The sequence below is a fragment of the Ascaphus truei genome, chromosome 2, assembly GCF_040206685.1.
Source record: "Ascaphus truei isolate aAscTru1 chromosome 2, aAscTru1.hap1, whole genome shotgun sequence".
Taxonomy (NCBI): Eukaryota; Metazoa; Chordata; class Amphibia; order Anura; family Ascaphidae; genus Ascaphus; species Ascaphus truei.
This window is the reverse complement of record NC_134484.1, coordinates 371,000,362-371,015,380: the sequence shown is the minus strand read 5'-3', so window position 1 is coordinate 371,015,380 and position 15,019 is coordinate 371,000,362. Positions and strand designations below refer to the sequence as shown.

At 42.1% G+C, this 15,019-nt stretch overlaps 1 protein-coding gene across 4 annotated transcripts in view; it reads left to right on the top strand.

Moving 5' to 3' along the window:
• Nucleotides 1-15,019, top strand: part of OSBPL10 (oxysterol binding protein like 10) — a 303,273-nt gene that overhangs the window by 156,525 nt on the left and 131,729 nt on the right. For 3 of the 4 annotated variants that reach the window (XM_075587022.1, XM_075587025.1, XM_075587023.1), the window contains exon 4: nucleotides 2,693-2,884. The exons of the other annotated variant lie outside the window; for it this stretch is intronic. In XM_075587022.1, coding sequence (XP_075443137.1) covers nucleotides 2,693-2,884 — 192 coding nt within the window. The remainder of the gene's footprint in view (nucleotides 1-2,692; nucleotides 2,885-15,019) is intronic. 4 annotated transcript variants of the gene reach the window in all.

The window sequence follows — 15,019 nt, the reverse complement described above, 5'->3', positions numbered from 1 at the left end:
TCTTACCGCGGATCAGCACTAATGTTTCTCATCAGTCTGTATGGAAGTGGCAGTTCCCAAATAAACAGCAAGGTATAGGAGATCCATCAGGATTTTCCTTAGGAGCACGGAATAGTCGGATCACTGCTTCCTGTGTTTGGTAGAGACAATGAGGGTCGGGTCCCATACCTACTTAAAGCAACTAAGTCATAGTACCTCCATTTAAGTATTAAGAGTGGGAACTGCTGGAAGAAACGTATTTGTGTATGTCTTTATATGAAATATAGTAGCGTGTCAAAATATGTATGGGCGACCCCTTTGCTTGTGGACACAAATAAATGACAGTTGCACTATAAAAGTTCCTGGCACCCATTATTCTACAACCTTGCTACGTCATCTCCCAAGCACACGAATGCCAGCCCCTGAGTCAAGGGAAACCGTGCAGAGTAGCCAATAAGAAAGCACACAGGTGTAATCTCCCTATGAAGCCGGGCAGGGAGGGTTACAGCAGGTTTTAGCACAACTCCCAAGCAGTGTAAGATATTTGCAATGATTTTTCCTGTTTGGGATCATTTGTTGCAGTTTGAGCTGTAAACGGTTACAATAGATAATGTAACCGTAGTAATATAAGAATATATTGTAGCTACTGAGTTACACTGACTGAAGCGGCCATTATGTTAGGCACACAATCAGGATTTTGACATATTTATAACGGGATCACCAAACGTTTGCCAGTTTAGGTAAGAATGTAGAATTATACGTTGTCGCGTGCTTTACATATACAAATAAGAAATAAAGTTGGTTAGTTGTATTGCTGCTTTAATAAGTTTGAAACAAGGAAAGACCGAAATAAATAATTAACTAAAGGGTAATGAAAATAAGAGGTGGGGGAGATTACCTTGTGTATAACACATAATTCATACATACCAGGTCTAATTCTTCATTTAATCCCGCAGGAGCCAATGCCTGCAATTTGTATAGCAAATTGGTATCCTGCCTAAAAATCTTTTTAAACCTATCTTCCCCTCTCAAATCCATGGGAATGTGTTCTATGCCTGTGATCGTAATATGTTTTGGATCACAATTATATTTGCCAAGAAAATGACCTAGGAACACTATGTTTTTGGATATCATTGGGGATGTTACGTCTGTGCTCAAAAAAATCTGTCCTCAAAGCTGCAGACCAAGCAATATCAATGTGTTTTTTGTTGTGTTTTTTTTTAATAAATCAGTTCTGTACTATGAGAAAATACTTGTAGCATTTGTATTTAAAAACAAATCTAAATTACATGTTTAATGTATTATAATGTAAAAAAACATTTGTTGTTTCTATAGCAACCATTTACAAAGTCACATCCCCTTCCTCTTCTGAAACAGGCTCCACCACACCCCTTTTTGAGCCCTGCCCTCTCCTCTGGCAGTGCACCAATTGTATCTAGTGACTGCCTGGTCACATGATCTTCCCCACAGAACTTTGCATCTTTGGTCCTCTTCTGTGGCACTTCCCATCATTTAGTGAACCCCTGAGCCGAATCTTCGCCGATTGATTACAAGAGAACAGATCGATCGGCAACTTTGCTAATTACTTATCATTGTGTGGATTGTATTAATACACATACTGCATTTAAGGGAAAAAACATGTTTTTTTAAATCTTAAATCTTTTTTAAAGCTTGGACTGCTGCTTCAAGTGATCTTGCAGTCCTGCCTACTTACGGCAACCCACAACTACATTCAATTAGGTCAATTACATATGCAGTGCTACAGCTGACATAGGTAAATTCTACATGCTTCTCTCCTGTCTTAGAATTGATAAAATCCTTTCTTTTGCAGACATGATAATTTCTAGCATACATTATGTCCACATTTAAAATAAAAAACTTTTATATTGCCTATTGTATCGGGGGGATTTAGACCTGTATTCAATGTGTTCTGTCTTAGTATACTGGGTGCTTGTATATATTTTATGGATGTACCTTTCTTAAAAAAAAACACTCATGGTTTATGTGTTAAATGCGCAGATAAAATAGGCTCTGATTTGAGGATATTCCAATATTTTTTCAAGATATGGTTAATTTTGGGTGCTACTTTATTATATCTTGTGGTAAATAAAACTTATTTTTCTTTATCTGATGTGTATTGTTCTTTTTCTTACCATTAATGAGTGCCTCTCTATCCAAGTTTTGGCTCTTCCAGAATGCTGCTTCTATTAATTCAGCCTTATATCCCTTTACTAGGAATTTTTATTTCAGAGCATTAGACTGTTTATTATCAGCTTCATTAGAACAGCTCCTTTTGAATGTTTGGAACTGACAATAAGTATGTTCTGTATCCACTAAGGATGGTGGCCACTTCTAGCGTCCGAATAGCTATTGCACGCTGTGTATCAGTAAACATGGTTGTGTTGATTGATAGTTGGCTCCACTGCTTTAAATTAAAAAAAAATCTCATATACACACATTCAATGATTATAAAAAAAATTACAAGAGACAGGCACTCGCCAATGTTCAGAAGATTGATTGTGCTCCAATCAATGTTTCGTCTCTAACCGAGTCTTTGTTAAACAACACTAGAAGAGTAAAGGCAGTTTGTTAAATAATGTTGTTGTTTTTTAGCAATTTAAATGGGACTGCATCCTTACAATCTGTTACTGAACTCAGCTCTTGAACTCTCAAGTGTATATTTTCATATTTCCTTATTCTATTCTTGTTGTAGGGCTCCGCATCCCAGAGAGCCAGAAGTGTTTCATTGCTTCCCCATGGGACTTCCAATTGCTCATCCCCTGCGAACCAGAGGCATCTGATACACAGCGGCCCCAGCGTTGTCACCGTCACACACCACAAGTCCCCTGCAGCCGCCAGAAGATCTAAGAACCAGAATGTTGCCCCGCTGCATGAAGTCAAAGAGGTCAGACCCCTGTTGCTTTTCAGTCCCAAGTGTGCATTCTCTCTTACTGCGTCCACGCTGCCGCTGAGCGCGTTTGGCGCTTGGTGCGTTTACTTCAGTGAATGTGAATCTGCACGGCCACGCTGTGGTGGCACACGTACGCTCGTGCACGGGTCCGTACGCTCTCCCAAGCGCGGCGCTTGTGGAGACAAAGAAAATTGATTTTGAAGCATGCTTAGTAGCAGTCAATGCACACAGCACACAGCCACAAACAGACGAACACACACATTACACACAGAAATAGCCCAGATCCACGCCCCCCACTTGCGCTTGCAAAATTATGCGGGACACCCTGCGCGCATGCTTGGAGAGTTGGTGACGTCACCGCTCTCAAGCATGAGCACGCTCAGCAGCAGCAGCGTGGACTTAGGCTTACAAACATGCTAAAACTCACTTCTACAATTATTTCCCACCTTATCATTTAGGGTCACAAGTAGGGCTGTGCCATGAGACACCTTCTGGCACTGGAAGACACCTAACTGCCCATTTACTGATTCTTATGGCCTAACACTGCTTATTAACTATGAGCCTTAACCTGTTTAGTGACCGTATGATGCTCTCAACACTCTAATGGCCATTTTGATGTTCTGAGAATGTTGGGGGGTTTTTCCCCTTGATTTCTAGGGAAGGATCTTTTTGTCCGTTCATATAACTAGAGTCCAGGTAGCCACCATGTGATTGTTACATGAGTGATTATGTGGTCACAATCTCCAGGCACCCAAAGAGTTAATCTTTTCTCGCTTTTTTGTTGTTGTTGAGAGGGAAGCGTCACTCTTCTTACAGTATGCCTTGGCCTCAAGCTGTTATAAAATACATACGTACGCTAAAATACAGAAGTAGCAAGCTTTATTTAGTATGCCTGAAGCCATGGGAGAAAAGCTTTTCCGATCGTAAAGGCTCCCTAGCCGCAGTTTTCTGGGTGACTGCAACTCTACAAATGTATATGAAAAAATAAGTGATTACGATTTTGTTCTTTCCAGGAGTGTAGGGGTATCTTGTATTTGGGATGTCAGTCCCAACATTGAAAGTGTCAGTGAAGCTGAGATTCCAAACTAATCACTCCTGGTTCTGATGATTCTTCTGAAACGGTTTTCCTTTTCCTCACTGCTGCTGTGTATGAAGGACTGCAGATGAAGAAGATACAAATGATAAATGTATACTGTTCATGATGAAGAACCCAGAGAGAACTTTACAGTGTCACAAATGGCATCACAAACCAAAATGTCTCCCTTATATGTTACATTTAGTTCTAATGAGGTATTTTATTTCAGTTGCTAACAAACTTTATAGAAATTCCATAAACTTCGCTATTAATAAAATTGATTTCAGCAATTTGATCATATAAATAGGAGCTTGTTGGTGACAAAGAGACAGAGGAACATTCGTATAGGCAGAAAAAACTAAAGATTGGATACACGTGTTCCCTGCGACTTTCACAAGTTGGTTTCAGTGTCATGGGAAATTGGATCAAATTGGAATTTGAGACATCTGGAAAAAAAGCACTGGGCAGAATTTGTTTAGACTATAGTATCCATAAGCAATGCAGTTGAGCAACTTCATGGGAATTAAAGAAACAGGTTCTGACTAGTAGATATCCGACTTCTGAAAGTCAACAATTACGACTCAGAGAATTAGAAGTACAATAGTCTCATCTCAGGTAGTACATCATTCCTAATCCTAATGTTGATTGTGAGTAAACATTTCTCTTTCTGCCTAAATCCAAACGTTGTTGAGTAATTTACATGAGTGCTGACGTGGTACCCGCTCTACCTTGGATAAAAAGGTGATGGTTCGGGTCGGTGCACTAGGGGAATATAATTAAAGGGAAAACAAAGAGAACCCTTTCAAAGAGATATCCCCTAATGTGGGGAGATGGCAGGAAAGCCCCAAACTTTCCGTGCACGCAAGTACCCTAATAGTAGCATGGTGACTTCTAGATAGGCGGAGTCAAATATTGCATGTGAGGCTATACAGGATCATGGTAGCCCTAGGGCTGGAGAGCAGAACTATCCCTGATGTGGAGTAATGAATTGATATACAATAATAAAACAAAGATTTTTAAATAATGATAAAATCGCAGTGGAATAAAAATCTGTGTTGTTTATTAAACACTCAGTTTCTAGTCACACCGCAATATTAATGGTAATAAAATATATAAATATGACTAGTGAGGCAGCTGAGGTTATGTCACGGATACAAGGTCAATATATATGGCCAAAATGCAGACAGGACGCGGCCGTGGGACACAGTGGTAGTGCAACTACCTATAAGTAATGCGTAGTCCACAGTGCAGCACAGGAGGAGTCGGTGCAAGCACTCCCGTGACCCTTCTGGGGCACAATGTCCTGTGGAGAGCGACGATCTAGTGGTCAGCTCACATATCTACTCCCCAAGGGGAAGAAGAGAGCGGGTAACTGCTGTATCCCATGGAGAGCTGCTGCTAGTGGTGTCCCAGTGTGGTAACTGATGCCTGAAACGAGTGCGCACGCTGACGCAACTGATCCGCTGACGGCTGAGTCAGAGCACAGTGCAGGGTGTCCTATAGGTGCTCCGTAAAGCTCCTCAGAAACTTACGTGGGAGGCAACCGCAACATAGCGTACCCTGGAGGACAGACTCAGATGGATGTCAGAAACCGACCAAATTTATCAATAAAAGCTGACCCTATGTTCAGAACCCTACAATTATGACTTCCATAAAAGTATATTTATTTGGTCATGAGTAAAACGAGGTACACGGAACCACCTATTCATTTCGCACCCCAGTGCTTATAGGTAACATACACTACACTACCACTGTGTCCCATGGCCGCGTCCTGTCTGCATTTTGGTCATATATTGACCTTGTATCCGTGACATAACCTCAGCTGCCGCACTAGTCATATATTTATATATATGTTCACCTGTATTATTGCGGTGTGACTTGAAACTGATTGTTTAATAAACAACACAGATTTTTATTCCACAGCGATTTTCACGGCAGACAATACCCAATTTATTTTCATTTTCGTATAAAAAAATCTTGGTTTTATTATTGTACATCTATTCATTACTACACATCAGGGATAGTTCTGCTCTCCAGCCTTAAGGCTACCATGATCCTGTATAGCCTCACATGCAATATTTATCAACCACCTATCTATAAGTCACTACGCTACTGTCAATACTAGGGCACTTGAGTGCATGTAAAGTTCAGGGCTTTCCTATCATCTCCCCACCTTAGGAGATATTTCTTGGACATGGTTCTCTTTGTTTTCGCTGTAATTTACGTGAGCCCAAACTACTTCTCATAAAGAGCCATGGCAGTAATTTGTCCTTTTGCATATTTCCTATGGAGCTAATAAGTAAAATCCTGTATCTTAGGACGTTAGAATTTATATGCAACGCCAGGCTTTAAAAGTGTCCGAGTTGTTTATGTTGTGACACTACTACAATCTAAGGCCTGTATTTCTACAGAATAAACAAGCATTGGCATATATCATCGCTAGACGTCCTGCAAATGCAAGAATGACAGAGAAAATGTATTATCTTCCAAGAGAGAAGGTCACAGTTTAGAAGTTTAATACTTACATGTCATAGAATTTAATTTGGACTATTCATATGCACTTTAGCAGTGCATGACAATTAAATTATAGGATGCCACTGGTAATTGCTTAGTGTGTTCGGTGATCTATCACATTGCTCATGCTTTTCTTACACTGAAGAGGTGCAACAGTTTTTATGTTTATATAGCTGTCAAAGTCTAAATATCCATAAGAATGAGGTTAAGGCGTTTGGGAATGGCGGAATATTAAAAAATATATATCATTATATTGACAAAAAAAATACTCAGATTTAAGAAATGTAGTTGAGAATCAAAAATTAGAGACATTTATTTATCATTTTACGGCTTCACCCCAAGGAAAAAACACATATTACAATGAAATGGTTCTTAGTTTATTAGAAAGCTGTCATTTCAGAGCCAGTATGGTAATCAGCTGCTTTGCAATGGTTAAAATGGCTACATCGAATCCTTTTACAAACGGGAGACAGAGTAGTAAAGTGGAAGCATTGTTGTCTTTGGAATGGGTGAACCTGGTACAAATCTTGGTACTTTGGACCTTGGAAAAGTCCCATTGGAGATATGTACCGTATCAAGTGTCGCAATTGGAGCAATTCAATGTATTGCACCAAAAATAACGCTGATTGCACCATTTTGACTCAGCATCACTTTTGCATCAATGTATCGAGGTGCTCTGCATCACTTTTGCTTAATTAATAGTATAATGCATTAAAGAAATCCATCAAGTCTGAGGTGGTGATAACCACTTTTATTCAGCTTCAGATGTAAGAAAAGAGTACCAATACTGTCATGCGCTCAGGCTAATGAACAGTTGCAGGAACTGACAACATAGAATGTCAGTGTGCTGACAGTGAGGAACAATAATCGGAGGGCGCAGGGGGACCACAATATCGGCCGGGGCTCAGGGGCACATTGCTTACCTCTGTCTGCTCATCCGTCCTGGATCCCGGCTCTCCTTGACTGATGCTCCCGTTGCATGCGTCCGAAATGGAGTATGCAGATAGATGAAGATGAATCGGCGCCACAGCAGTAAGTGAGTCAGAGTTCACTGAAGTTCCGGTATTGAAGAAGCTTTATTGATACATGGCACACACTAAGCAGCAGGCTAACATCACCTCCTCCTCCTCTACGCGTTTCACGCTGTAAAGCGCTTCGTCTTGGAGTAGGGGAGGTGACTACAAAACCCAATATTTAAATAAAAAAGCTCGCAAACCGGGGCTAATTAGCACTGCATTAGCTGTGTATACCGCAGAAGCAATCTACGTCTATGCATGTAAAAGGTTAACCAAGCACTGACGTCTATAGTACAGACCATGTGTCCGTTACCATTGATAATGTACATACCTAGAGGATTAAATTAAAAGGAAAACCTCTAAATAAAGATGTCAAAACCACAGCACAAAATACAAGGGCTTATATCAATAGAAAGCTAATGTTGCAAGCTTCCTACATATTGAGCAGCAGAAGCAAATAAAATGTTTTCCTACATCATGATTAGGGTTGCCAGGTGGCTTCTCCAAAAATACTGGACATAATGGTCAAAGGTGCGACACACTCGATACACGCACTCCTCTCTCTTCTCCATGCTGTTTCTTCATCTCCTTGGTCCCACCCCAGGCTTCTGACACCTCCTACTGATTGGCTGCATTACCCAACAACAGCCAATCAGGATGGAGGAAGCTGCCCAGCCCCCTAGCAACAGCCCTGCTTTCTCCCTGCTCGGGGAAATCCCATGGCTTCCCAAGCCGGTCAGGTCACTATGTCCAAAGAGGAAAAGTGTCCGGTATTATCTCTAATTTTTTTTCTGGACATTTGGTTCAATACTGGACACCTGGCAGCTCTAATCATGATACTGTACATATATCTTCATACCTTTACCTCCCTGTGCATACAACGCTCTGTGTGCAGCAGAGCTCTATAAGTACTGTACTATTATAAAAGGAACAGGCAGCTGAATTACATAACAGTATATTATACTCTAAATCTTGTTAGTATTTTGATATCTTTTTGGAATGTCACTTCTGCGGTCTTCATTTAGGACTATCTGACCCTTGTTTATAATTATAACTAATTCCATATGATGTAAGCAATATCTGGGATTTCTTCTTGCTGTGGTCGGTTTATAATCTTCGGGTACTTCCCATGCTGTCATAATTCGATTATTGTCATAACTTGTACATAGTATTAAACATAAGATACTTTTTAATATTAGAAATCTTATGTCTTTTAACAGGACCGTCCTTAGCAGGCAGATTTTTTAAAACAACTCTTAACAACATGCTTTGCTTAATTAAAAGGTTTAAATCACTTTTAAGCTACAAGGTTTCTTTTTTTTAATTCCTTTTTTATTATTACTACTGTAGGTCCACTGCATTTCTAATCTTAACTGATAGTGATGGCGTTCTAATTACTTTACAGACAAAGAATAGGAAATTGAAAATGTATTTTAGTTTCTTAGATCCCCAAACAGACTTATCACGAGAAATAATAAGTACAGATTGTAAAAGGATTTGGTTACCATGGAAATACTACACGTTTCAAATATTATTTTAAAATACCTGTTTTTCTTTAAATTCGTCACCACAGGAATTTAGACCAGGGTAATGCAGTTGATGTTGTCTATTTAGATTTTGCAAAGGCTTTTGATATGGTTCCACACAAGAGGTTGGTGTACAAAATAAAGCAAATTTGACTCAGTAAAAATATATGCACCTGGATTGAAAACTGGTTGAAGGATACAGAGGGTTGTCATAAGTGGAACTTTTTCAGGTTGGGCTATCATCGTGAGTGGAGTACCTCAGATATCGGTACTAGGACCCCTGCTTTTTAACTTGTTTATTAATGACCTTGAGGTTGGCATCGAGAGCAAAGTCTCCACCTTTGCTGATGATACTAAATTGTGTAAGATAGTAGGAGCAGGATATAATTTCTCTCCAGAAGGACTTGGATAGACTGGAAACTTAGGCAGGTAAATGGCATTTGAGAAGCAAGAATAAACAGGCAACTTACAAATTCAATGGGGATAAATTGGGGGAATCCTTGATGGAGAAGGATTTAGGAGTCCTTGCAGACAGCAGGCTTAGCAATAGTGCACAAAGTAATGCTGTAGCTGCAAAGGCAAACAAGATCTTATCTTGCATTAAACAGGCAATGGATGGAAGGGACGTAAACATAATCATGCCCCTTTACAAAACATTAGTAAGACCACACCTTGAATATGGAGTATCATTTTGGGCACCACTCCTTAGAAAAGACTTTCTTGAACTAGAGAGAGTGCAGAGAAGAGTCACCACATTAATAAAGGGGATGGACAATCTAACTTACTGTCAAGAATCGGCGTTCTCCTCGCTTCCCACACAAAGCACTCCCTCTCCGCAAGGAGTCCCTGGACACACAAAATAATCCTGCCTTACCGGTCTCCACAGCTCCTCGCCCCTGCCGCCGTCACGGGATCACTCCCCTCGGCGATTCCTCTGCTCAGCGCCGGGCGCGCCCACGCCCTCCTACACGCACGCCAGCCCCAGACGTTATGTGCATGCATTCTCAGTTTACAGAGCACACGCCTAACAAAGCACTTTTAACCACTGCTTCTGCAGCGAGGCGTCGCCCCCAATCATCACACAGTTCAAGGCAAATCAATGATTACACTCAGCTGGGCTGTAACACCTCTCTCCTATCAGGGAGGACTCCTTGCAGTCCTCCAGGCCTGCCTCCTTTTCCCATTGGCCTGCCCAGCTTTATTATGCCTGTGCTTCCCATCACTCGTCGCTCGACATAGTTCTGTATGGAAGCATTTGACTATTCTCTCAGTGACTCCTCAGGTATTGACGCGGATTGGACGACTACCCCCTCTGGCTCTCGACTATGACTCTACTTGGACTTCGTGACTTCTGGCGTCCCTGACCTTGGCAACGGCAATAACTACTCCTTCTCTACTACCGGTACCGGCAAGTATTGTCTTCACTACTATACCTGGCCTGGCAACAATAACACCACACTCCGGACACGCTCCCTTTGCTGCGGGTGCGTGTATCCCTACGTCCCACCTCAGAACAGGGGACGGGTCTGGTCTGCGGGCAGCACCGGCGTAACACTTATGTGGAGAGGCTAGCCAAAATTAGATTTATTTACATTAGAAAAGAGGCGTCTAAGAGGGGATATGTTAACTATATACAAATATATTCTGGGACAGTACAAGGAGCTTTCAAAAGAACTATTGATCCCACAGGCAGTACAAAGGACTCGGGTCATCCCCAAAGGTAGGAGGAAAGGAGATTTCACCAGCAACAAAGCAAACGATTCTTTACAATAAGGGCAGTTCAAATGTGGAATTCATTACACATGGAGACTGTGATGGCAGATACAATAGATTTGTTCAAAAAAAGGCAGGACATCTTTTTGGAAAGGAAAGGTATACAGGGATATACCAAATAAGTAAACATGGGAAGAATGTTGATCCAGGGATTAATCCAATTGCCAATTCTTGGAGTCAGGAAGGAATTCATTTTTCCCCTTATGAGATATCATTGGATGATATGATACTGTGGATTTTTGTTTGCCTTCCTCTGGATCAATAAGTAAGTATGGATAAAGTATCTGTTGTCTAAATTTAGCATAGGTTGAACCTGATGGACGCATGTCTTTTTTCAACCTCATCTACTACGTAAAAATGTCATTGTAATTAGTTCACTTTGGTTTTTGGGGGGACTGACCTTTTTAATATGGGGTGTATCCAGAAGCCATACATGAGTAAATATTGGTATTAAATGAGTGAATATTTGTAACATCGAAATATGATAATCATAATATTAATACGTGGATATGAATGCGTGATACTCGATTATAGCAATGTCAGTATTTGTAAGGCTGAGTCCACGGGCTACGGCGAGCCCTCCACAAACCACAGCACAGCCCTCTATGGGGCAGGCCCCAGTGGCTGTGTGTGGGCGCTCAAAGCGCTGTGACGCGTATGCTGGCAGGGAAGACAAGAATGTTGTCTTCCTGTGTCGCGACGCGGTCATGTGGTCGGCGTGCAGCCAATGGCAGGGCAGATATGCCCTGTCATGGCTCCACCCCCTGTCATGGCGCCACCCCCCACGCTCCCCTAGAGCTCCCCTACAGATCGCCAATCACGGCTGTAGTCTCTGCACGTGCCGCCATGCCGCCAGGCGCATGTGCAGCAGGGAGGGCTGGGGCCGTAGCCTAAGACCTCGCTCAGACAGGCCCCGTTGCGATGTGCGCGCACTCACGTGCGCGAGCACGATCGTCACTCTTTGAGGCTAGTGGATGACAGTTGTCACACTAGAAACTGCTTGTGGCGGCAAACTACAGCGTTAACGCTGCAACATTTTTCCGCCACAACCCAAATTGAAATTTGGGGCTGCAGTAGCGTCACGTGAGCTGGTTCAGCCATTAAAAGCGAACCAGCTCTGTGACTTGTTCGTTACACCCCACCGCCACGCCCCCAAATGCCGTGACCCAACTTCTGCAGTATGAGTGCAGATCGCTGGGCTGCAGGAGCATGTGGCGGAGGCGCGCACGCAATCGCGTGGACATAGCAGCCTGTCTGAGTGAGGCCTTAGACTCCTAATGCAGGCTGCCATATACTGTAGTGACACTACATCATTCTTAGGCTACGGCCCTGCTGTCTGCGCTCCACTCGCGCCTGCCAGGCTGGCAACGCGTGCAGCCGAGTTCCCCGGTCTGCAGTGAGCTGCAGGGGGAAGATAGTGGGGGCTTAATGGGGGAGTGACGGGGGGCGCGGCAATGACGTCACCCGGCAGGTTCGCCCTCATTGGCTGAATTGCCGGGGGTGTGGCCTAGCGCTCTATTGCTAGTATTGATAACAATTTTCCTGTCTGCAGGAAAAACTGGCCGCACAGCGTGGCGAACACCCCTTGCAGTGGGCTCTGCCCCATTGAGAGGCGGCTCTTGTCCCCGCAGCGCCTGCCACAGCGGGCGCTGCAGCAGGCAGCGGGGACCTGGCCTAAGCATCCATACTGTAGCTAAGGTGCTCCAGAGAAGAGTTCACCAAACAATATCTTTGAATTGCTTCAGAGTTCTCAACGGCTACCTGCTGGTTGCTAATTATTTCTATGACAACCCTACTTGTGTTCTTTCAGATGTGTGTTTTGTTATCGATTATTATCTGTCAGAATCCAGATATTCTTTCTAATGAGATCTTTTCTGCTACATTTAGGGGGTAATTCTATATAGTGAAAAGTGACTGTATGGTAAATATTCGTCTGATAATCCCCATTGACCTCTGTGGGGATTTGTGGATGAAAACAGGCTCAATGGCTGATTCGTACTGTATAGAATAAGGCCTGTAAATGGATTTGCGCTTTATAGTGCTATGTATGTCAATAGCCATGTATGGTTTCAATGCTTAGCATCACAGAACACTACAGTATGATCAGGTAATGCTGCTGTCAAGGTTCAGTCTCACACGGGTGGTTAAATTACAATTGCTAGTCATTTTGCATTTTCATCCTAATCAGATTCTTTACTGTAAAATCCAAGTAGAAATATTAATGTAAAACTTTTCTTGCCTCTCAAACATAGCTGCCATTGTACATTTTCTACAAAGTACCTGGCAACTCAAATAACTGAAGCTTTAGAATGACCACAGCATTCCGAACCTTATTTAGGCTGGGATCCTTATTTACTCCTTCATAATAATGAAAAAACGTAAACTGTATATACATATGAAATGTAATGATCAATTGGAGAAAACATTCAATATGTTTTCATTTTAAAACAATTGTTGAAAATGGTATTAAGGTTGTTGCATTGTTTCAACATATTGCAGATCCAATATATATTACCTAATGGCACTGAGGTTTGCAGCCGCAAAGCTGGCATACGGATAGATATTGCAGAATATTGAACAACGCCACAGTGATTTGCACTGTTTGGCATACTGTATAGCCAGTGCCATTACCTTCTTAATCTGGTGTTAATGGACTCATTTGTATTGATTTACTTAATGGCATGTCAGAGGCAAATTTGTCATGCGGTAATATGGATGAGAGCAGACTGTGCTTGGCAGCCCAAAACAGCTGTGTCAGAGTACCCAGCCATACAAATCCTTTTTATGAATTACTCAGCCTTATCCCGCTGCAAATGCTGCCACTCTCCATTAAGGCACATGAACACATGCTAATTGCCCATTATACCGTATGGAAATGTTGTGGCTTACAGTAACTCCTTAAGTGCTAGCTTCATAGCCCTCCTGGTGTCTCTAGATCAAGGGTGGGCAACTCCAGCCCTCAAGGGCCACCAACAGGTCAGATTTTCAAGATATCCCCGCTTCAGCAGAGATGGCTTAATTAGTGGTTTAGCCAAAGCATTTGGTTGCTATGGTGACATTAGATGGTAATATTTTAAAATACTTTTACATTTGATAGATTTTTTTTAAATGGTCTATCAACTATATTTAGTATATAAATAAAAGACCTTCTTCTTAAGCTTATGGTACAGGTTTGTATTGATCTTTCTGGACTGCAATACCTGGGTGACAATGCAAACTAAGGCTACGCTTGCAGTGCTGGCGACGGTGATGTCAGGCTGCAGTCGCTGGAAAAATCAAATTGAGATGACTTCCAGCGATCGCGACCAAGCCGTCGCTCCGTCGCGTCGCGCTTACTATAAGCGCACGTGACGGTGGCAATGCATTTGTTTTGACTTGACGTTGTCGCCGGCACTATAACTGCAACCTAAGGAAGGACTAACGAAAGCTTTCAAAGCAGGGATATCCTGAGAACCTGAGCTGTTAGTTGCCCTTAAGGACTGATGTTGGTCACCCCTAAACTAGATGCATATCATTTAATCTACAAGTTATATTTTGTTAGCATATTTCTTTAGCGCGTTTGGCACTGCATTTAATTACCTTTTGAAATGCTTGTAACATTCGGTATTTTCTTTAAAAGCTTTTGTTAGACTTGGAAACATTGGCTAATGTTTGTGTTCATGACTCAACTGTCAGAGAAAGACTGAACAAGATAGTTCATGGAAGGATAGCCAGGAGGAAAACACTGCTCTCTAAAAAGAACATTGCTGCACGTCTGAAGTTTGCCAAAGAGCACATAGATGATCCACAAGACTTCTGCAACAATGTTCTCTGGACACACGAGTCAAAGGTAGAACTTTTTGGCTTCAATGAGAAACGTTATGTTTGGTGAAAAACAAACACTGCGTTCGAACAGAAGAACCTCATCCCAACCGTCAAGCATAGTGCTGGGAGTGTGATGATTTGGGGCTGCTTTGCTGCCTCAGGACCTGGACGGTTTGCCATCATTGACATAACCATGAATTCTGCATTGTATCAGAAGATTCTAGAGGAGAATGTCAGGCCATCTGTCTGTGAGCTGAAGCTGAAGCAAAAGTGGGTAATGCAGTAAGATAATGATCCTAAACATACAAGAAGATCTACAAAAGAATGGCTGCAGAAGACGAAATTTCGCATTTTAGAATGGCCCAGTCAAAGTCCATACCTAAACCCCATCGAAATGCTTTGGCAGTTCCTGACATGAGCT